The 22,862-nt window shown below is 43.0% G+C and overlaps 2 protein-coding genes across 2 annotated transcripts in view; both read right to left on the bottom strand.

Annotated features, from left to right (window-relative positions):
* The window catches only part of LOC139120506 (E3 ubiquitin-protein ligase TRIM56-like), a 118,156-nt gene that overhangs the window by 93,191 nt on the left and 2,103 nt on the right, over positions 1–22,862 (bottom strand). The gene's annotated exons all lie outside the window — the stretch shown is intronic.
* On the bottom strand, positions 20,997–21,512 carry LOC139120697 (proline-rich protein 36-like). The gene has a single exon (XM_070685231.1). It carries the CDS (start codon positions 21,510–21,512, stop codon positions 20,997–20,999), a length of 516 nt encoding a protein of 171 aa, XP_070541332.1.

Here is a 22,862-nt window from a genome sequence, read left to right as displayed (position 1 = left end):
GATTAACTGAAGTCTGTAACCCAATATGACTTTTAGGATCCACGAATTGTCTGTGATCCTTTTCCATTCTTCCACAAAATATTGCAGTCTGCCTGCATGAGGAAGATTTTGTTGAGTGTCACTGTTTGGTTTTGTCACTGTGGCTGGAGCTACCTTTACTATAGCTCTTGCCTGATCTCTGATTATATTTCTGGTACTTGTATTTTGAATTGTACCCACTTCTGCGGTCTTCATAGTTGGAAGACCCCTTGTTATAGTTACTGTACCTCTTCTTACTGTCATATCCCTGCTGTGACCTTTCCCTTGTGCTCGTGACACTGCGAAAGGCATTGACTGACTTCTTGGACTCATTTATAGCTTTGAACAGATTACCGCCAAAGAAGCCTTGAACTGTGGGTTTGGACTCTTGCAGGATATCCTTGTATTCTTGTTTAAACAAGGGTTTAATTCATTCTGGCCTGGCGGAGCTCTGCCATCATATGGCTTGCTGTTGTTAGTAGATGTGTTGCGTCTGATAAACCAGACTTTATCTGTTTCTTCATCTCTGGTAATTTATCAGGCTGGAAGGCTGAAGAACACACCAATTCCAGTACCTTGATAACTGGTCTTAATGCTGAATGCATTACCTGGTGAGTCTTGTAGTATGGTCTGTCATAGTTCTTGAAGTATGGAGCATTTGATCGAATCAAACTTCTGAGGGCTCCTGGCATTTGCTGAACTTCAAATGGTTGTTTTCTATCTTCTGGGACTAGGTAGTTTTGTTGTAATTCTACTAGTTGAGTAGGTGACAATGTCTTATCGATACGTTTCATCAACCAATCAACTGAAGACTGTGATACTGGCCATGTAACTGGGCCGCTAATATGGTCTGGAACGTCATCAAATATGGCGTCTAATTCACCTTCTAATGCAGGCTTCGATACTGACGGTGACATACCTGAGGACTCAGGAAAATCATCCTGAAAATTGTCCTCCGAATCTTCAAAATAGTCAAGTTCACTTTGAGACTCGATAACCTCCTGACGGGAAGACTTAGGTCTTGGCGGAGATGTCGGCGTCGACGATTTTCTCTTACGTGACCCTTGACCTCGAACTTGACTATGAGTATCTTCACCGCCTTGCGACGCAAAAAAGTTTGCCATTGTCGCTTGGTTAGCCTGTGACTGAGCCACAAGTTGTGACATTTGTCCCAGTAGTTGCGTGAGCAACTCTGGTCCAGCGCTGGTTGAAGGAATAGCCGGGGTCGGCTCACTTGCATGCTCGACTGTGGTCGCCATGCTGTCTTGACCTTCCTTCGGTAGTTCTGTAATGTCAGGTTCAGTCGTAGCAAAAATGCTACTCTCGGTCTCTGCCTGTGCCTCCGTGCTAATGGCACTAGTGGAGGACTTATTTCTTCGGTTCTTCTTCGACTGCTTGGAGTCACTCATGATACGAGAAGGAGCGCCAGCGAAAGCAAGTTCACTGTACGGCGCGAGAAAGTGGAATGACAGGATAACAAGATGGCTGACATTGAATACTTATTATTCAGTACTTGGGAAGGGCGCCAACTATCGGGGAAAGATGGAGAGGCATTACCGTAGATACACAGAGCGGAATGATAAAGACTACCGCCATTTTCGGGGTACGATTACCGACCATATACGTGTTAGACTTCAAAAATTTTTGCATGCCCGTATAGAGGGGCAACCGCTGATGAGGTTGTGTCCAGAAAATGACGAGGTCACGGGCGTTGTTTGCCCCGGGGGACGTGCACTTTCATGCCCTTTTCTAGCTTACTTTTGCGGAAGTAAAGCTCGTTCGCCGGCACGCACGGCCACACCGGGGAAACATCACCTCTCTCGTGGGTTAGTAGAAGACCCAGGTGTTAGTGCTATGGGTGCGGCAGCACCCTCAAACCTGTCCTGTTTCCCCTGGGTTGTGTCACTTGGCCACGTACTTTGAACGACTTGGAAGAGTCGCACAGTGCAGTCTGCTTTGACGTAGTGTCAACGACATAGCTTCGCCATTGAAGGAAGGCGTGTACGTAGTTTGGCCAGTTCAGTGCACACTTAGCTCGTTAGTGTTACCGTTTCCTAACAGGTTAGTTGTGCAGTTGTTACTAAGGTGCAGTTTTGTACCACCTTAGCTCTGGACAGTGCAACTGCTCTATGCACTAACCCAAAACAACAGATGGTTGGTACAACGTCTACGTCGCAGGAGCACAGCCTCCGTTGGGCTGTGCCCCTCCCACGTGATACAACGCACGTTCATCCATTACTATAGCGTCCTACGGATCTGCCAAAAACAAAAGTGGGGGTAAAAAACAAAACAAACGAAAATATGCGATCATAGATAGTATTTTATTTGGGAATAATTTACATTATGCCGACAATAAATCTCGGAGTCTGTCTCGACGTCCGAGTGCATGGTCCGTGTTTCAAAAATTACAATCGGGGTGGCAGATCAGTGTTTCAAAAATTATAATAGGGGGAATTGTACAAAATAATCCGTCTAAACAAAACAAACGAAAATATGCGATCCATAGATAGTATTTTATTTGTGAATAATTTACATTATGCCGAATAATAAATCTCAGAGTCTGTCTCGACGTCCGAGTGCATGGTCCGTGTTACAAAGATTACAATCGGGGGATTGTACAAAATAATCTGTGTTTCAATTTACAATCAGCGGGATCGTAAAGCACAAACAAACGGCACAACCGTGCTCAAAATGTGATCATGGTCCGTGTTAAGAATACAGTCAAGCCACTGTTAGGCGAAGCTGTCCCCTGTTCGTTATTTACGTCGGGTTCTCTTGCTGATGGGTGTCATCGGGGCTGTGTGAGTAGAGGTCTGCACGCCAACGCTCCTCTTACCTCGTAGCATCATGCGATGATGAAAAGCCGCAAAACACTCGCCCTCGTGAAGATGAACCCCGCACAGACTACATCCTTTGGACGTCTCAGACAGTCGTCCGCTCGCAGTGGTCTTACCCTCTCTGCTGCATACTTTACAGCATTTCTGCCGCCCCTCCAACGGCTGACAACGTGCATCGGCTGATTTTGTGGATTTAATGTACGAGGCAAGAAAAACGGTGGCCTCGACCTCTCTCACCCTGGGCTGCGATCGCCCACAATAACCGCCAATGAGTTGTTTCCCGACACGCAGATGAAACATCTTATGGGTCAGCTTACTATCAGGGTGTACATGCTTGAAGCATATATATGCATTTACCAGGGCAACATCAATCAGGTAACATGCCAGATATGTCCACCATCTGTGGTTCTTGCGCCCAGTGTGAAAGTACTTGCGCTTCTGGTTGGCTCGGTCGACGCCTCCCATGTACCGGCGATAATTATACAGCGACAGAGGCACTTGTCGCTGCTCGTCTCCCTCCCCCACTGGCACGCACTCCAAGGGTGGATAGACCGTATTCAAGATCAGCACCTGAGCGTTACTATCCTGATAAGCAGTGATGTTAAGACGAGATTGGCGGAGTCCGTTCTGGTCGTGGCTTTCATATCCCCAACAGACAGAGAAAGGCGCTTCCTCTTACCCGGCGGAATTAATTGAGGGGGCATGGTGCGACGATTACGGCGGTTTAAACTCCCGACCATGTAGATCCCGGTCTCCATCAGCTCTCTAGCAGTAACGACCGTGCTAAACAGGCTATCACAGAATAGGCTGTGATTATATCCACAGAATGGCTGGACCAGCTCCATCGTAATTCTTTTCACCACACCTCGCTCCTGCCGTCTCCCATCAGTCCGATCCCGAAATTTCACACCTAGGTACGGTGCAAAGTTAGCGATGTATGCAGTGGTGGAGTCGCACAGCTGCCATATCTTGAAACCGTCTCGATCAGCTTATGCGGTATCTCTGCTTAAATTTAGAACGGCCCTTAAATCGCACCATGCCCTCGTCGATGGAGATCTCTCTACCCATCTTATAATTATTTACGCACCTGTCAACTATGGGCTCCATCCATGGATTGATTTTATAAAGGGGATCCTCCTGACACCGACGTCGGCGGCGTGCCTCATCAGGATCACGACGTGGATCGTTCTCTGGGTCTGCCAGATGAAAGTATCGCATAAGCTGCTGAAAGCGACTGCGGGTAATCACAGTAGAAATACCCTGGTTTCTCAGAAAGGGATCGCTAGACCAATAATCCTCCACTGATGATTTACGGTCGATACCCATACAGACTAAGACGCCAATGAACGCCTGCACCTCTCGGTAGTCAGCGTTACGCCAGTATTTATCTATCTTCCTAGCGATATATCGCTGGTGGAATTTGGCGTATTTATTAGTCTCGTCCTTGGCCAATCTGATCAGTGTAGCTGGAATAAACTTAAAAAAGTAATCGAGCTCACGGGAGTGGCTGGGCAAGGTGAAAGTCGGTCCTCTCTCATGGTCAAAATCGGTCTCCTCAAATATATTAGCATCGGTAGTCTCCGACATACGCCAGACAGGAGGGGTGTCGTCCTCCGCCAACACAGCAGCAACGTCATCATCGTCGTCAGAGCTTGCCTCACCTACATACTGCCTGTCATAAAAGTCATCGTCCTCTGCCGCATCCCTCGTCAACCTCCGAGTCGGACTCAGCGGTGATATCACCGTCGTCTGGGCGTCTGGGCCTGAACTCGCCCGTAGCGGCATCAAGGATCATATCTGGCTCAAAATCAGGTGGGCTATCCTGATAACGAACCCTCCGCACTATCTTTTTCGGCGGGGACATCGCAGCACACGAAACTATGGCAGGAGCGGGCTCGGCAGCCTCTGCTGATGACGAGGACTCAAGCTCTTTCGCACTGGGCACAGGAACCTCTCCTGACGCAGGATGAGGGCTCATGGTGCACGCAACAGGTGGTGTCTCTCCCGGAGCAGCCGGGGGAGAACCAATGGCATCAGCCGTCTCATTACTAACTGTCTCACTAGCAGCAGCAGACGTAGTCTGTGCAGGTGAAGTATCTCCCACAAGAGCAGATGTAGTCTCTGCAGGTGAAGTAGTCTCTCCCGGAGCAGCCGGGTGAGAACCACTGGCAACGGTGACCATCATCATCCTCATCGGCAGAACGATCAGTCTTACGTTTACGCTTACCACTGGGTTTTTCAGCCGGAGATAGCTTCGCCTTACGGGAGCGTTTCTTGCCCGACTTCTTAGAACGTTTACTAGGGACATCACAACGATCGCTACCACTACCGCCCGGAGACTCTGCATCTTTGAGCTTCAGTCGTCTGCTCGCCTTCAGAAAACTTTTGCGGTCCGTCAAGCTCATGTCTGGAACAGTGTCGACAGACTAGCAGGTCCCACCCTTTAAAGCCACAGGGAAACAAAGCCCTGGACATGATTGGACGCAGGGGTGTTTATATATGCAGCCACCTGTTATTATAATGGACCTACAGCAATCAGTCCACCAACCGGCGCTGACATTCCTACCCGTCATGTAAATTGCCTGTCCGCACCATTTGATATGCTAATAATACTCATTTGCAATGCAAATCCCTCGAGCACTTAGCATAACATAGTCAATGTCATTAGCATCTCAACTTGACATTCCGTCCAGCTGGGTACGTGGCATGCGCACCTGCCACCCAAGGACGTTGGCCCAAGCCCATGTTTAGTATGGGTGGGAACCCGTATCTTTAACCTCATGTCCCTTCTAAGTACGCCTGCGCAGGGCGTATTGTCATCCAAGTCGGTGACAAGCCAACCCGACAGATCGCCCATTAAGCAGTAATGGACTGGCCGTCTCGTTCTTGTATGGCAACGAACAGTGCTTCAGCGGCTTGTTTAGGTCATAACCGTCGCCTTGTGAGCGGCTTACCCAACTAAGGCGGTCAAAGATGAAGGATGCCAAAATTGTCAACAGCTGTCTCGGCCTCGTCCGTTGGGCAAACATGGCTCCTTCCAATAACGTGGCCAGCACGTCTACGTCATCAGCGGTGATGACGACCCATCATTGACGCCCGAGTGCGTAAAACTCGGAATATACCGACAGGTACCTCTACCTGAGTCGGTCATACTACGGTATAAACCAAACACAGGTCTGCCAACTCCCGTTAGACTCGGCCGTTAGCCGAACTTCACAGGGACAACATAGGCGTAACAAGTCGGTGAACAACGGTTCACGCACCTAACCGCAGCCGCCAAGTCGGTGAACAATGGTATCAAATTTGAGGCCATGTTCGTGAATGGCAAGGCTGAGGCGGTGTGTTTCGTTGCACGGCTTGAACGTCTAGAGCCAAGTGCAGCCGACAACGTCCGACATCTGAGTGGGTAGTCTTTTCGAGAAGGTAACAAGTCGATTAAAAGCGGTGGTTACCCTTCACAAATGTCGCTCAAGTCGGTTCAGATCAGTTCCATGTCAGGGACTAATCAAGCTGAGACCGTCAAATCCGTCCGCACTTCCCGTCAATCAGGACCAAGTCCGTGATTTTCGTCTCGCACCATTGGCAAAAAATTGCACCGCCAGCTGAGGCGGTCTTAGGCGGTTGCCTTACAGATTAGCGTTGCCGAGACGGTCAATTTCGGCCGCAATCTATGTAGTGCCTCAGAGCCAAGTTAGCCCAAACTCCGCTAGGATACGTCACGTGCTAACCTGCCAAGTACGCTACTCGTCCCCCCAAAAAACCAGTCCCCAACGGGGTGGGGGACTGGCTGGGTAGCTTCTGCACCTTTCCCTGTCGTTGGACTCTCTGTGAACCCATTTCGAGAGCAAACGCCGTTCCTCGCCCAAAACCTGTCCTCGAATGACCCCTAGCGCGAGCAAGGGTTTGCTACACGTAGTTCCGTCGACTAGGCAGGAAAGGGGGTACCAAAAAGTAGCCCGATTTCCACCGCCTTGGCAGGATAACGGCCGTGGCTGCTCAGATTCTAGGTACACCGAATTTCAAGCGGATTTTCACCGACTTGGCAGGAAAAGGGTTAACAAGGTTACAGATAAGATTTGTGCGGCACAATTTTCCTGTATTTGAAGTACTTTTTGAAAAATCACATTTTGAAATTTGAAAGAATTTTTAATGATTTTTTGATATGTAAACCCATTTATAATCATAATAACAAATTTTATTTACAAATCCTGCCGTTTAAATCTTACAATTAATAGTGTCAACATATTTATAACTAATTTGGTAATATTAATACCATCCAATTATTATTAAATTCAAATATGTAAAAAAAATATGAAAAATTAAATTTTAATATGGACTGGTGTCATATTTCAAAATCATGGCTACAAATATACAATTTTTATATTTTTTGGAAAAGGTATTAACTTTATTAAGGGAGTTATCCTGAAAATTTGAACTAAATATCTTGATTCTAACACTTGAAACTTGACATTAAATCTGAGAGAAGAATTGGTGCAAAAATAGCCTTTACCGCTACTTAAGAATGCAGTAATTATATTGAATATGTTATTAGAATTCTAGTGAAAAGAACAATGAATTCTGTGCTGTATATGCGTAATTATTGTGTATTCCATTTCAATTCATTATGTCACAGATGCTACAATAAAATGCGAACATTGTTTTTCAGATTATAAGCCAATCTAAATGTGAAATAACCACCACATTTTATATAAATGAAAATGAGGGCAACTCCACACATCGGCTCTACCAAGATTGTTTAGTATTACGATATGGTGAATAAAAGGATCATTGCATTTATTTTGTGTGGAATACATGGCGAGACACCGGTGAATCGATAGTGCTTTGACCCTAGTCATGTGATCTGGGTCCCCGGTAAACCAGTTTGTTGATTGAGTGATTCGCCTTAGTGGTGGGGTTCCTTCATCAGTCGCTCTTTTGTTCTTTATCCCCTCTGCTTGGTTATGTGATGAAGTCATCTTCGTCCTCGAGGAGGAGAAGCCAGATTTGTTATTGAGAGAGTTAGCCACTATTGACTGACTCTATAGTGAGCGATCCGGGGTGTGTTGTCATATTATAATTAACATAACCCAGGATCGACCGGAGTTTCTGGACACTTACAATGTATAAGGATTTTTGTTTTAGGGCATATTTTGAGCGTTGCTAGTGCTCGTTATGTTAACAGTAAATGTTGTACTAATCTGACAATGATTACTTTTAGGCATTTAAATCGATTAACCGAACTTTTGGTTTTGTGTCAATTTTTCATTGACTTTGTAATAGATTTTGGGTCGATATTGATGCCTGCTTTCCGGTGTTTGAAAAGCATGTTGTGAAAGGCTGTTTCGAGAAATAAATCTTATTTCTCTGTGTTTAGCCATTCCCAGGTTTCATGGTTTCGTTAACAATATTTGCTGTAAACGGCCTTTGAAATCAGTTTGGTCTGAGGAGGAGAGTATTGGTTTATTTAATTCATGCCGCCAACTTTGATTACTTATATGGCAGCTCTCTCAGTTTTTGACTTTCTTTGCCAGATGATGTTTTCTGTATTGCTCAGCAATCTTTACAGTTTGGTTGATTGTAGTACCGATTCGATGACAGATTGCATCTTGGTTTCTACGATAAGTTGTGGCATAAAATGGAGACAAATTACAAAAAAATTCAGTTTCCCTGTTGTTAAAACCGCTATCGTGAAACCTTTTAACTGTTTGAGCAATATGGGCAAAGTGTGTTTGAACTACATGTAGCTCACCGGACTTTTCGGTTGTCGTTCCGGATATCGACGGACTGCTTACTCCTTCACATGCTGGTCAAAGTTACATAACGAGCTATGATTTTGTAAGAAGGATTTGTTTTAGATGCTCATTTTATAGACCCTGAGGAGTGTCGTTAGAAAACGACTCGAGGGTTGATCCCAGAAGTAAGCTCAGCTGCAGTGATTTTTTACTCCAACTGATTTTTGCAGTAGTTGCTATAGCTTTCTTGTTCAATTTAAAGAAATTGTCAATGTTTTGACACAATTTTCACAATTAAAATGTTTGATAGAGAAATGTTTTGGAGAAAAGAGAAAGAAAAAACCAGATTGTTAATTGCTTTTTATATTTCAAATTGACCTAACTTTCAAGTTTGATTTTGGTAGCGTCCGTGACAAAATTACATGTCATACTAAACAGAAAATATTTTAGAAAGAAGTTCATTTCGATTACACTGAATGGTATTAATATTGTTGCTATAGCATGGTTAATTCATGACAATAAAACTTTTAAGTACAGCATACCAGCGGAAGGACATAGAGAAGTTGAAAGTCCTATTAAAAAACATGATCAATATTGTTGTATTTCTCACTAAACTTGAGGTTGTGTTTATTCATGGAAAAATTAAGTAAATCATACCAAGTATAGCTTATTTTAATGCCAATATGCATCTTTTATATTGTAATAACATAAGAAAGCATTAACAAATCATTGTTTAAAATTTATAATGACATTTGTGTTTCATGTACAACATTTCTGTAGCATCCGTGACACTGCGTCGACCATATAAAACAATGTGCACTGTGGTAATACTAATGACGTTTGCTTCACCAAATTTTAGGAAGATATGCCCCATACCATAACCTTTCAACATATTATTTAACTGGACAGTTATCATGAACTTGAAATTTTAACCTAAGTGACACACTCTAGCGCACCCTGATTGTGACTGACCCGTATGGATGTGTTTTGATGGGAATGCAATTTTAAAATAAGAAATTTTTGCTTGAATTATTTCATTGCAAAGATATAAATGCAGTTTTTCTTCAAGGGACAAGAAATTTAAAAGGAGAAATTTATTTCTGAACAAGAAAGTTATAATGATACAGCTGGATGAACTATTTTGAACACCCTGTGTCCAATATTTTAATTGAAATGCCAATCTTTTGTTGACAGCAGCATAATATATCCTATTTTCAGCTCAAAACTGAGAACACACAGGCAAAAGATATCTGGATGTTAGGCCAAAAAAACCTGATTTGTTTCTAGTCACCGAGCGTATCACTTCAAAATGTGCGCGTCAACTCTTTTCCCCCCGTTTTTCATTTGCCCCTATGGAAAAAAGGGAAAAATCTATCAAATTCCACCAAAAATAACAAAATTGAAAAAAAATTGCGTCATCGCATCATTTTTGCCACATTTCAATGACCAGAAACAAACATATTTTGGGGGGCCTTAGAGGGCGCTTTATATTCCACTGGCATAGCATGCTGCTATATTAAAGATGATTAGTGCTATACCACAACTCTTTTGCCCTTGATTGTAGTTGACATGAAATATTCCTTCCTATTCCTTCCTATTATAAGAAATGCGACTTTCATTTCATGCATAAATTTCTCTAAAACAAATCATTGCCAAAGACAATGACAACATCACTGTCATTGAAAAGGGCAGAAAGCACTGACATGAAACATCAGTATACCTTTAACTATTGATCTAGCCGAATGATTAACATTGGTGACTGTGATATCTTTGTGAGGTGATTGGGTGCAGTACATTTTTATTTTGAATCTGACCAAGAATCATAGTCTGATTTTTGGATAGCAAGTCTTCATGTATAAATTTCTGAACACTACTGTATTGACGATTGGTACCAGACAAGGAATTGTACAAATCATAGGTATTTGCAGCATTTCTTGGATAGTCCATAGACCGTAGAGTGGGGTTCTCTACAGTCTATGGATGCTCATTCAAAGATTCACGATTGAAGTGTAAGGCCGTAAGCTATTCTTTACACCACTACTGAGGTTAGGCCTTCAGCCTCAGGGAGCATCATTATTTATGGCCTTGAGGTCGGAGAAATCTGAGCAGGGTTCACTCAAATAATTGAAAGCTATATGTATATCTACAGGGGGCTCAAAATGAGGAGAGGAAGAAGGGGGGCACTCAATTTTTGGGAAATGTACTGAAGCATTTAGTGCAGTTATGAAATTATACAAAAATAGCAGAAAAGAATGAAAATAATAATTATAAAATGGTACAATTTTATAAAAACATTGTACAATTTAATACCAAGTATATGGACTATCATTACTAAATGAGTAATGTTTCAGCATTTCCTGGTGAAAAATTGGTACACTTGCCTGGTCAATCATGAAAAACATCAACTTTCCATTCCATAGGGTACAGATTATATTTGGGAGAAAGTGTAAAGAAAGCATATCCTACAAAGTATACAAAACAGTGCATGCCTTAATAACAAACGCATCTTTTATTGCAAGAACATAATTCGTCATAATCAACAGATATCTGAGCAATAAAGAACCTTTGTATCTTTCAACAAAATGTAAATTCAGGGCTCGAAATACTTTTTTTCAACCACCTGTCCACTGGACAAGTCAAAATAAAAAGTACCTGTCCCAGTGAGAAAAGTACCTGTCCAAAATGGCATAATTTAATAGATTCTGAAACTATACTAATTTCAATTCAATTCAACAAACTCATGCCTGTATCATATGCAAACTAGCTTAACAGTGCCCTCGGTGTCGAGATAGCTTTGAGAATCTCCCAATCTAAGAGATTTGAGACGTGACCTTAGATTAATCAACATGGCTGCCTCCTGTAAACAGTGCAGATATTATCAAACTTTCTTTTACTTTTTTCTGACAGGTAAATATCCAAATAATGATTTTCAAAATTGTAAAAGGTATATAAATTTAAACTTATGAATATTTGCTGTAGTCAATTGGTTGAAATACTGGTTGCAGGCTGAAAAAACCTACCTGTCCACTTGGACAAGTACTTTTCAAAACTACTTGTCCCAGGCAAAATTTCACTTGTCCGGGACAGGCAGACAGGTATTATTTTGAGCCCTGAAATTTAATCTCTGCATTTAATTTACATAATTTTTGTCTTGTTTTTTTTTCCTTTGTCGTCTTTTACACAACTTTTTTGGCAGTCTCTTGATAAACACAATATTGCAGAAACAAGTCATCGTTGATGACACGTACAGTCCCCGCTTGCTAATGGGTACTATGATTACAGGTCCTGTGATAAAAATACTTTGATACAGATGGCACTCAATGGCCAAGAATGAGTTCCATGGTGATGAAAAACATAAAACCAATGTAGGCCATTATCCTAAAGGTCATTAAATGAGTCAACTGGGAATTAGTTGACAGGATGTTGCAAAACATTTTTTCATACTATCCTAACACTAATAGATTATCACCGGTACCATATTTCATAAAGTTTAATGCAGCATTTACAACACTATGAGATCAACATCTGTATCAAGTTCCATCAAATTTGACGTTGTATTTGTGGATATATCACTCTAATTAGAAAAGTTCATTACATATGCAATTACAAATTAATTAAAATGACACTGATAAATATCTTCTTCACTGTTAAAGCAATGTGAGCTTAACATCTGTACAAAGTTTCATGAAATTTGATGCAGTATTTCTTGACATATCAGCCTAATTATGAAAGTTCAATAATTGACATGATACTGCTACATGACGTGAAACAAATTGACGAGCATGTATGAAATATGTCAATGTCCTTGTACCAACTTTGAATGATACTGGTGGAAATATGTCTGAGTTATGGCTCAGTACATGAGAAAATCGTAACAAGATGGCCGCCACGCAGCGATATTTGATCTTACTGTTTAAAAAATCAACCTGTATATGTATGACATAAGTCAATGTCCAGGTACAAACTTTGAATAAAATCAGTTGAGACTTGCCAGAGTTATGGCTCTCGACATGAAAAAAACCATGACAAAATTGCCACCATGTGGCCATATCGGACCATATCGAGAAACAAATCAAAGTACATATTTATATCGAAGTACATGTATACTATAAGTCAATGTCCTTGTACCAACTTTGAATAAATTTACTTGATACATGTCTGAGATTTGGTTCAGGACATGGAAAATCGTAAAAAAATGGCCACAAGGGGGCCATATTGGATCGTATCACAAAATAAATCAATGTGCATATGTATGACATAGGTCAATGTCCTTGTACCAACTTTGAATAAAATAAGTTGAGATACCGGTATGCCTGAATTATGGCTCTGTACACGAAAAGATCATAACAAAATGGCTGCACAGCAGCCATATTGGATTGTATCACAAAACAAATCGACGTGCATATATATGACATAGGTCAATGTCCTTGTACCAACTTTGAATAAAATCGGTTGAGATATGCCTGAGTTATGGCTCTGTACATGAAAAAATAAAAACAAAATGGCCGCCTGGCGGCTATATTGGATCGTATCACAAAACAAATCGACGTGCATATATATGACATAGGTCAATGTCCTTGTACCAACTTTGAATAAAATCGGTTGAGATATGCCTGAGTTATGGCTCTGTACATGGAAAATCGAAACAAAATGGGCGCCTGGCGGCCATATTGGATCGTATCACAAAACAAATTGACATGCATATATATGACATAGGTCAATGTCCTTGTACCAACTTTGAATAAAATCGGTTGAGATATGCCTGAGTTATGGCTCTGTACATGAAAAAATCAAAACAAAATGGCCGCCTGGCGGCCATATTGGATCGTATCACAAAAAAAATCAATGTGCATATGTATGACATTGGTCATTGTCCTTGTACCAATTTTGAATAAACTCGGTTGAAACATGCCTGAGTTATGGCTCTGTACATGAAAAAATCATAATAAAATGGCCGTCTGGCGGCCATATTGGATCGTATCGCAAAATAAATCGATGTGCATCTATAGGTCATAGTGCTATGCCTTTGTGCCAAGTTTGAACAAAATTGGTTCAGCAGTGTCTGAGAAACTGTTGATGACGGATGGACGGACGCACACACGGACGGAACCCAATCTTTAAGTCCCCGCCAGACTTCGTCCGCGGGGACTAAAAAAGTTTTGAGTTTTAATACACTATTATGAACAAGTCATTGACAATGACACAGGCCCCCTTGTAATTGGGAATTTGTCACTAGAAGTGACTAAAAATTGAAGTCGATATGATGCGCATGAAATAGGGAATGATGCCCATAATACAGGGCTCGATATAATACCTGTCTGCCTGTCCCGGACATGTGAAATTTGGCCTGGGACAAGTAGTTTTGAAAAGTACTTGTCCAAGTGGACAGGTAGGTTTTTTCAGCCTGCAACCAGTATTTCAACCTATTGACTACAGCAAATATTCATAAGTTTAAATTTATGTACCTTTAAAAGTTTGAAAATCATTATTTAGATATTTACCTGTCAGAAAAAAGTAAAAGAAAGTTTGATGATATCTATAATCACGCGTTTACAGGAGGCAGCCATGTTGATTTATCTAAGATCACGTCTCAAATCTCTTAGATTGGGAGATTCTCAGAGCTATCTCGATTCTGAGGGTGCTGTTACGCCAGTTTGCATAGGATACAGACATCAGTTTGTTGAATTGAATTGAAATTAGTATAGTTTCTTGGAATAAATTATGCCATTTTGGACAGGTACTTTTCTTACTGGGACAGGTACTTTTTATTTTGACTTGTCCAGTGGACAGGTGGTTGAAAAAAAGTATATCGAGCCCTGCATATAGGATTGGATTGTAGACAAGTAGTGGCATAGGGTTATGTTCTTTTACAAAGTTAGACAGAATTAGGTATGTCATGCCCTGGGTTTTTAAATGTCAAAATTCAACTTATATGCAGGAAACTGGTCAAGCATGTCTGAGTAATGGCTCTTGAGGTCAGAACACCAGATGTGAACACAAAATGTCCTCATGTTCAGTACAGAAAAGACTTCCTATAATTAGCTATTGATACTGTTAAAATTAAAACGCCTTTCTTGACTGGTAAATCTTTGTATGATCAACATCTGCAGTAAGTATCATCAGATTTAGTGCAGTCATTCAGAATATAGATCTCTAATCACAAACATTGTTTCTCTACTCTGCCAATCTGGGCTGCCACCCTAATCACAAAATTAAAGGTCATTAAATAAGTCAATAAATAATTTATCAACACGATGCACTCTACAGTTTTACACTACTGGAAGATCAATATCTGCACCATGTTTTATAAAATTTGATGCAGGATTTCTGGACGTATCACACTAATAAGGAAAAGTCATTAAACATGCAAATTAGAAATCAATATACATGATACTGATTCTAATAAATGTCCTACACAGTTAACGCAATATGAGCTCAACATCTATACCAAGTTTCAACAAATCTGATAGAGTATTTCTTGACATAATGAAAATTCATTAAATATGCAAAAATGCAATTATTTGACATGATATGACTAACGTTTTTGCATGCGACTACAACAATTTGGGGATCAACATCTGTAGCAAGTTTCATCACATTTGATGCAATATTTCTGGACATAGCACACGAACTAGGAAAGTTCACTTAAAATACAAATTATCAATTAATTCACAAGATACTCCTAATTGTCTTTGTTTGCTAATACAACACTTCGAGATCAACATCTGTACCAAGTTTCATCAAATTTGCTGTGGTATTCTAGACATATTTCCTTAATTACAAAAATTCATGAAATATGCAAATTAGCAATTTCATGACATGATCCTGCAAAAGATTTTGCACACAGTTACAACTTTGGTATATGAATATCAGTACTAAGCTTCACCAAATCTGATTCAGTACTTCTTGACATATAATCGGAATTATGAAAATTCATTAAATATGCAAATTAGCAATTAAATGACATGATCCTGCTAATTGTCTTTGCATACTGTTACAGCTCTGGTATATCAACATCTGTACCATGTTTCAACTTTGAGTAGGTATTTCTTGACATCATCAAATATGCAAATTAGCTATTAATTGACATGATCCTCCCAAATGCCTGCCAAAAGTTAAGCTCTGGTATGTATACATCTGTAAGAAATTTCATTAAATTTGAGTCAGTATTTATTGAAATATTAGCAGAATTATGAAAATCCATAATTTATGCAAATTAGCAATTAATTGACCAAATACTGACAAATGTCTTTATGAGCTATTAGAGCTGTGTGTGACCAACATGTGTACAAAGTTTCATAAAACTTGGTGCAGTCCCTTAAGAAACAGAGCTCTTTTTCAAAAATCACTAATTATGCAAATTAGCGCTCATTATGCATGCCACACCCAAAAAAATTGACATACATTATGTATGCTTTAGTGTATTATCTTTGTGCTAAGTTTGAAAGAAATTGGCTCAGATGTATCCGAGATATCTGCGTGGATGGACGGACGGACGAACGGAATCCAAACCATAAGTCTGGGGGACTAATAAAATGCATTAAATGCATTCTATGCATACAAATGATTACCTGACAAATCATGGTTCACTCTTATAAATGTTAAATATAAAGAAACCATAGAGGACTGCTCTCAGCAGATACCATTAGAAGTGCACAGGATCTGGGACAAAACTGAACTGTTGTGAATTCACCGTTTATTATGACAGAAACATTTATTTTAATTGACTTAAGCTCAATAACCATTTTGATATTTGGTCATACCGTATTATAGCAGGAATTTCATTAGAAACCGGCAGCTGAAGAAATTGTATGGCTAGTAAGGTCATTTCTATGGATGTAAAATCTCAAACTGGCAAACAAATAAATAGCGAATTAAGAAAAATATTGTCCCTGGCTCTTTGGTCAAATAATATCATGTACATAAATGTGAAATTTTGCACAAGACACAATAAAATTGTAGATTTGCCATTACTGCATATTCATAGATCTGCAATATCATGCACACTGAGAATGGTTTTAATAACAGCTACAAAATGAGTTGTCAGTGTTTCATTGTTTGAAACACTGCTCATGCAAAAAGTGTCATTAAAATATCAGTGTTTAACCCTTTTCCTGCCAAGTCGGTGAAAATCCGCTTGAAATTCGGTGTAGCCAGAATCTAAGCACTGGTGACCGTTATTCTCCCAACCCGGTGGAAATCGGGCCCTTTTTGGGTACCCCCTTTCCTGCCAAGTCGACGGCACTACGTTTTGCTATCCCCTGTGCGTTTAGGGGTCATCCGAGGAGAGGTTTTCTGACAAGGAAAGCCTTTTCCCCTCGAAATAGGTTCGCAGGGAGTCGATAGACAGGGAAAGGTGCAGAAACCTGTCCGCCAGTCCCCCACACCCGAGGGGGGCTGGGTTTTTTTTACCGCTTTTTAGTGGACTTTGGCAGGATAGCATGGTGACGTTTTCTGGCGGAGTTGGACGTACTTGGCTGCCTGGCACTATAGAGATTGCTGCCGAACTTGACCAACTCGGCAATGCTAATCTAGAAGGCTACCTCTTGCAAACGACTTGGCAGATATGCCGATGGTGCGAGACGAAAGTCACTTATTCAGTTGTGCGTGACTGAAAATGAGAACGTATTTTTGACGGGACGGCTCGACTTGTTCCTCCGATGGAACGGATATGAACGACTCGGAATACCATTACAAACTGGTGTCCGACGTACTAAGCTGGGCTTCAGCTCTGCAAGTTCAAGCCAGGCAACGTCCTTCACCGCCTTGGCCGTGCCATTCAATGGACGTAGCTTTGGATTTTTATTTATTCCATCGTCCGAAGTATTGGCTCTGGTTTGCAGGCAAACGTATCCTCTTGCCGACGCATTAGTAACTACGTACGCTGTTTGCGTACAGAGAATTCAAAAGGTGACATAAGGTCAATATGCTACGGGGATACCGCCTGCAGTTAGCAGGAACTGCTTTTGTTATGCAAACCAGCTAGCAGTACAATATGGCTGCCAGGCATGTGGACACGTCGATGGCTAGAACAATGGAAGCATATTGCGTTGCACCCGTGCATCGCAAAAGTGAACTGAAGACTTGGGTGTAGTGACTGGTTATCACTGGTTAGCTGCAGCCCAAGCCATGTCGGTACAAACCCGTACCTGACTGAGGACCACTCGATTAAGTCAGTAATGAACGGTAACACTCGTAAGCCAACTCCCAACTGAGCTGGCTAAACTACGTGGAGCTGTGCTTCAATGGCTCGTTAATACAACGGCAAAAACGTAGTTTTTGTGCTACACTGCCAAGTCGTTGAAGGTACGTATTCAATTGACCCTACCCTGGGGAAACAGGACAGGTTTGACGGTGCTGCTGCACCCCTAGCACGACCCTCAGGGTCTCTGACTAACAGACGAGTGAGGTGATGTTTGTGCCTAGCGGACGTGCATAATACTGAAGGAGTTTATTTCCGAAAAAATAAACATGAAACGGCAATAAAATGACGCACTCCCAGGGGCAAACAAAGCCGGTGACCTCAATTTTTTTCTGCAGTAACCCTTGAGCTCCTTCCCCTGTCTACGGGCATGTAGAAATTATTGAAGTCTAACACGTATAAGTACGGCTAAAACTACCCTGAAAATGGGCGATTTCTGCCAAAATGCCTGGCATAACATGCAGGAGAGCCAATCTTTTGCAGGCACATATTATGGGGCGGTTTTCTACTGACTTGGGAGGATAATGGACAAGGGCGCTCGGCAGGAAAAGGGTTAATGTCATTTTCAAACAGTTTTACCTTGTGCAAAATAAATTCAAACACCTCTCAGATTGCACAATTGCACACATCAATTTCTCAAAATGTTCTATACGAGCCCTCATGCTCTCCCCTTTGGACCAGGATTGTCCTATGTCATTTTCCTAAGTTTTTATACGTATTAAAAAACAAATTGAAACACCTCTCAGATTGAACCAGACTGCACCATTGTACACACCAATTTCTCAATATTTCAGCGCCTGGGACAAGTTCCCTCTGAAACACTCCCCCTAAGTCTCTCTCCTACTTTCAAATTCTCTCCTGTCAGATATCCGAGTGAAAACCCTACCAATATCATATGTTAACGCAAAGGAACGACACGGAGACAAGTGTTTGGCCGAAATCCAGGGTTATGCATGTACTGCCATGGCGGGGGCAACAAGGCGTCATAGTGGCCTGGATGGCGGTACCGGGTTATTGGTACCGTGCATCAGGCAACGTGCTACCAGTCGCCCGCAGCAGACCCATGACAGTACCCCCCTGGAACTTTATTATGTAAAGTTAGCGATATAGAGACATACAGTATCTTTTATTGTGAGCTGCTAGCCTGCAGCGAGGCTTTTTTTTTTTTTTTCTAGTGGAGGGTGGATGCGCATGGATAATGACGTGGCAAGGGTGACGCAAGTTGTTTAGATAACGATTTGAAGGCGGTTGGTAGATAAGGTTACGTCTCCAGTGCATCCAGCAAGCAGTAGAAGTAGTGGTGCATGGTGACCCATACTTAGCAAGGTCTAAACCCTTCTCCCCGTGTCCCTCCAGACGTTAACAATGATTATAGCAAAGCCATAATCACCCGTTAACGCAAAGAACGACACGGAGACAAGTGTTTGGCCGAAATCCGGGGTTATGCATGTACTGCCATGGCGGGGGCAACGAGGCGTCATAGCGGCCTGGATGGCGGTACCGGGTTATTGGTACCATGCATCAGGCAACGTGCTATCAGTCGCCCGCAGCAGACCCATGACAGTACCCCCCAAATTATGGCCAAACCGCGGGCATGCATGACTGCGGTGCGGCAGTAAAGCAGCCCCCCCCCCCCCCCCCCCCCCCACCCCCCCCCCCCCCCCCCCCCCCCCCCCCCCCCCCCGTGGTGACCATGCGTCATTGGGAGATTTCTCATAGTATATGTTCATTGTTCCTAACGTTTCATGTCTCTATAGTTCATGTAGCGCCATTACATCGTTGGTATTGTCCACCGAGAACAGAGTCCTACGTCAATTGTTGGCAAGTTGCAAGTACCTTCGGTACTACGTCGAGGGTCTCCTATGGTGTCGTGATGTAGATCTGGTACCCGTCACTCCTCCATCTGCCCAGTGTCTTTATGAGCCAGCCTGGTAAGCCGGCTTTGGCGGTGGTTGTGGCTGCACCACGCGGAAGCCGTGTCCCAAATTGAACAGGCGACTAATATTGGGTACATCTCTTTCCATTCTCCATTCTCTTGCCATCCCATGGCAGAGGTGGCACGGCGAATGGGCCAATTGTGTGGCCAGGTGCAGTTCGTTTGTTATTGCGGTGGAGACGGTATCCGGGTTGATCGTTGCTGACTGGCGTTGCGGGTGTAGCGCGGTGTTTGGTTTTCACTGGAGCTGATGTCGGCACCATGGGTGAGGTCGTGGATGAGGCTGCCTGGCTGTGAATTGTTTATGCCGGTGGTCGTGCAGGGCAGCTGGAAGCTTAGTGAGGTTGATTGGTGTCGTCGGCGGCTGTAGCATTGCGATTGTCGCTGTGTGGATGGTCGCTCCCTCGAAAGGGCGGGGGGGTGTCTCTTGTCTGGTGCCTTGGTGGTGTTGCAAAGCATTATGGTCAGTCGCGTTACACACGGAGCACTTGTGTAGCCTGCCATATTGGCAGGGGGTCTTGCATGAGCCTCGGTTGAGAGATCGACATACCTGAGGTTCGTCGTACTGTTTCTTGTTCGCTGAGCTCTCCCAGTAGTATGGGTTGGTATCGCTGCTGCGTAGGTTTGGGCAGTCGGTCTTCACATGACCATGTTGGCCACAGGCGAAGCAGGAAGGGCGCAGGGGGTGTGGCTGGTTGAGGAAGTGCTGGAGGTCTGGGTTTGGCTTGCTCCAATTGGCCCTGTCTGGGTAACGGGCAGCGTACAGGCGGAAGAATTGTCGTACGTGAGCCAGGCCTCCGGCTTGTAGGCGGCAGCTTTGGAGGAGATGAAACGAAGGTAGGTGGTCATGGGGATCGCCAAATGTGGGAAGTAGAATGTTCGATATAAGAAAAAGACGAGGAAGCACTGTAACCAGGTGTCAAAGTCGTCGATAGTTTTCCGCTTCACCTCGGTTGTGAATGTGGCTACGCCACGGTTGTCTGGATCGAAAGCTACTGTGTCTTGGTAGCCTGGGTTGAGTTGGGAGCTAGGGCATCCGGGTGCAAGTCACCAAATTCGATGAACTTACCGAGGTTAGCCAAGGCGTTGAGTGTTGATTGATCGACGTATGGCAGTAGCATGTCGGCTGGGGGTATTGCTGCAGAGGATTTGCCCGTTGGCCCGGCGCTAGGTGGTGGGCGCCATGGCGGTGCATTGTGACCGGCTGGCTGGGCGGGTTGAGCGTAGGGCGCAGCCATATTGTCCGGTTGTTGTTATGAGGTGCGCCGCCATCAGTAGGGTGATGTGCGCAGCGCCACCAAAGGTGGTCGAGTCGGGTGGGGCAGCTGTAATGGCGAGTTGATATCCATTACGATTAGCGAGATGATTACTTGGGTGGGCTTGAGTAAGCACCGAGCTGGACGGAGCGGCGAGCGTCGTCGGCCCGGCGGCGATGAGTGAGCAGGTGATAGTGCACCAACAACTGTATCAGTTGGCTGGACTTGCAGGTTGGGCGTCGGGATAGGCGCCGGTGCTGTAGTGTTGGTAGTTGGCTGCCGTAGTTCCCGTCGGGTTGAATCAACGGCGCTTGCGATGCGGTTTCTATTAGTTGGCGACGTGGTCTGACATACCTGGATCGGCTGCTGCTGTGGCGGTATAGGCACGCCGCTGGCAGGGTTGGTTGGTGTGGTTCCGTCGGTACTGACTGGGGTACTAGGTATTTGCCGAGGTGCGCTGGGCGTCTCTTCGCCCTCGCCGATGTACTGGTGGCCGCCTGTGCGCGGCCCTGCTTTTCTTCGGTTTTGCATGGTGAATTTTGTGGTGTGAACTTGAGCGTGGCAGAAGTTGAAATGGACGATCTGTGGCTTTGATCATACTGATATGCGCATGGATAATGACGTGGCAAGGGTGACGCAAGTTGTTTAGATAACGATTTGAAGGCGGTTGGTAGATAAGGTTACGTCTCCAGTGCATCCAGCAAGCAGTAGAAGTGGTGGTGCATGGTGACCCATACTTAGCAAGGTCTAAACCCTTCTCCCCGTGTCCCTCCAGACGTTAACAATGATTATAGCAAAGCCATAATCACCCAATATATACCCTCCAAATTAAACAATACTATAAATAGTCTATATGGTTGGATACCGGTTATAGTGTGAGCTTTTATACAGCTGTATCTTTATTTTGTTGTGACTTTGAATTCGGCTGAGGGCATTACTCGAAATTTTGGAGTATATCAATGAAATTTCTCGACAATGGCAGCCCCATCCTCTCCCTCTCCATGCCGTAAATTATGATGACTCCCCAGGGCCTACCAAGAATATACAGCGCAGTTGGAATATGAGTACAATCTACGCGTAGCTGCTCTGGACTTCGGAATAAAATGGACATGTTATACCTGGATGTTAGGGACTGGACATAAATTACAGGGGGGGGTGGGCCGTGTTTTTTCGAAAAAACCGCTGCGTAAAAAATAGTGACCCTTCAAAAGTTCATGCACAAAAATTAGTGACCCTCCCCCTTATCCGTGCATGAAAATAAGTGACCCTCCCCTGTTACTCAATACCCCCCAAAAAAACCCGCAATGTATTAAAGACCCCCTTCTGACTTGCTATACTTTTTAAGTCGCCCTCCCGAAGGAAGGCAAATGTGGCCGATATAACGCGTTGTCCAAGAAATATCAAATCATATGTGTGTGTGATAATTCATGTAAATGTACTTTGCTTGAAGTGGCAGGTAAAAAGCGCATGCCTGTACAAAAATGTAATTTTAGATTTTATCGATAATGTTGATTCACTATACATGTAGTCGACTATAAGAAAACTACGAACGTGTATTTTCCAGTATAAGACTAGCTATATCTGTTCATATACAGATGTTTAATAACTGATATAGATATACTTGATTAGCATGGGTTGTTTACAAGTGCACATGTGAACAAGATATTTGATTTTGGAATTTCTGTCAAAATGTTGATCCACTATACATGGGAGTCTATGACAAAACTATACATGGGAGTCTATGACAACACTGTCAAATAATTTTCAGAATTAAAAATTTGCACTATTTGTGCATATATGGACCCTGAATAATTGACATAATTGTGCTTGATTAGAAGAGGGTGGTAAAATGTGCATCTGTGTACAATAACTTTGTTTTTG

The sequence above is a fragment of the Ptychodera flava genome, chromosome 20 (assembly GCF_041260155.1).
Source record: "Ptychodera flava strain L36383 chromosome 20, AS_Pfla_20210202, whole genome shotgun sequence".
NCBI lineage: Eukaryota > Metazoa > Hemichordata > Enteropneusta > Ptychoderidae > Ptychodera > Ptychodera flava.
This window is presented reverse-complemented; position numbering and strand designations above follow the sequence as displayed.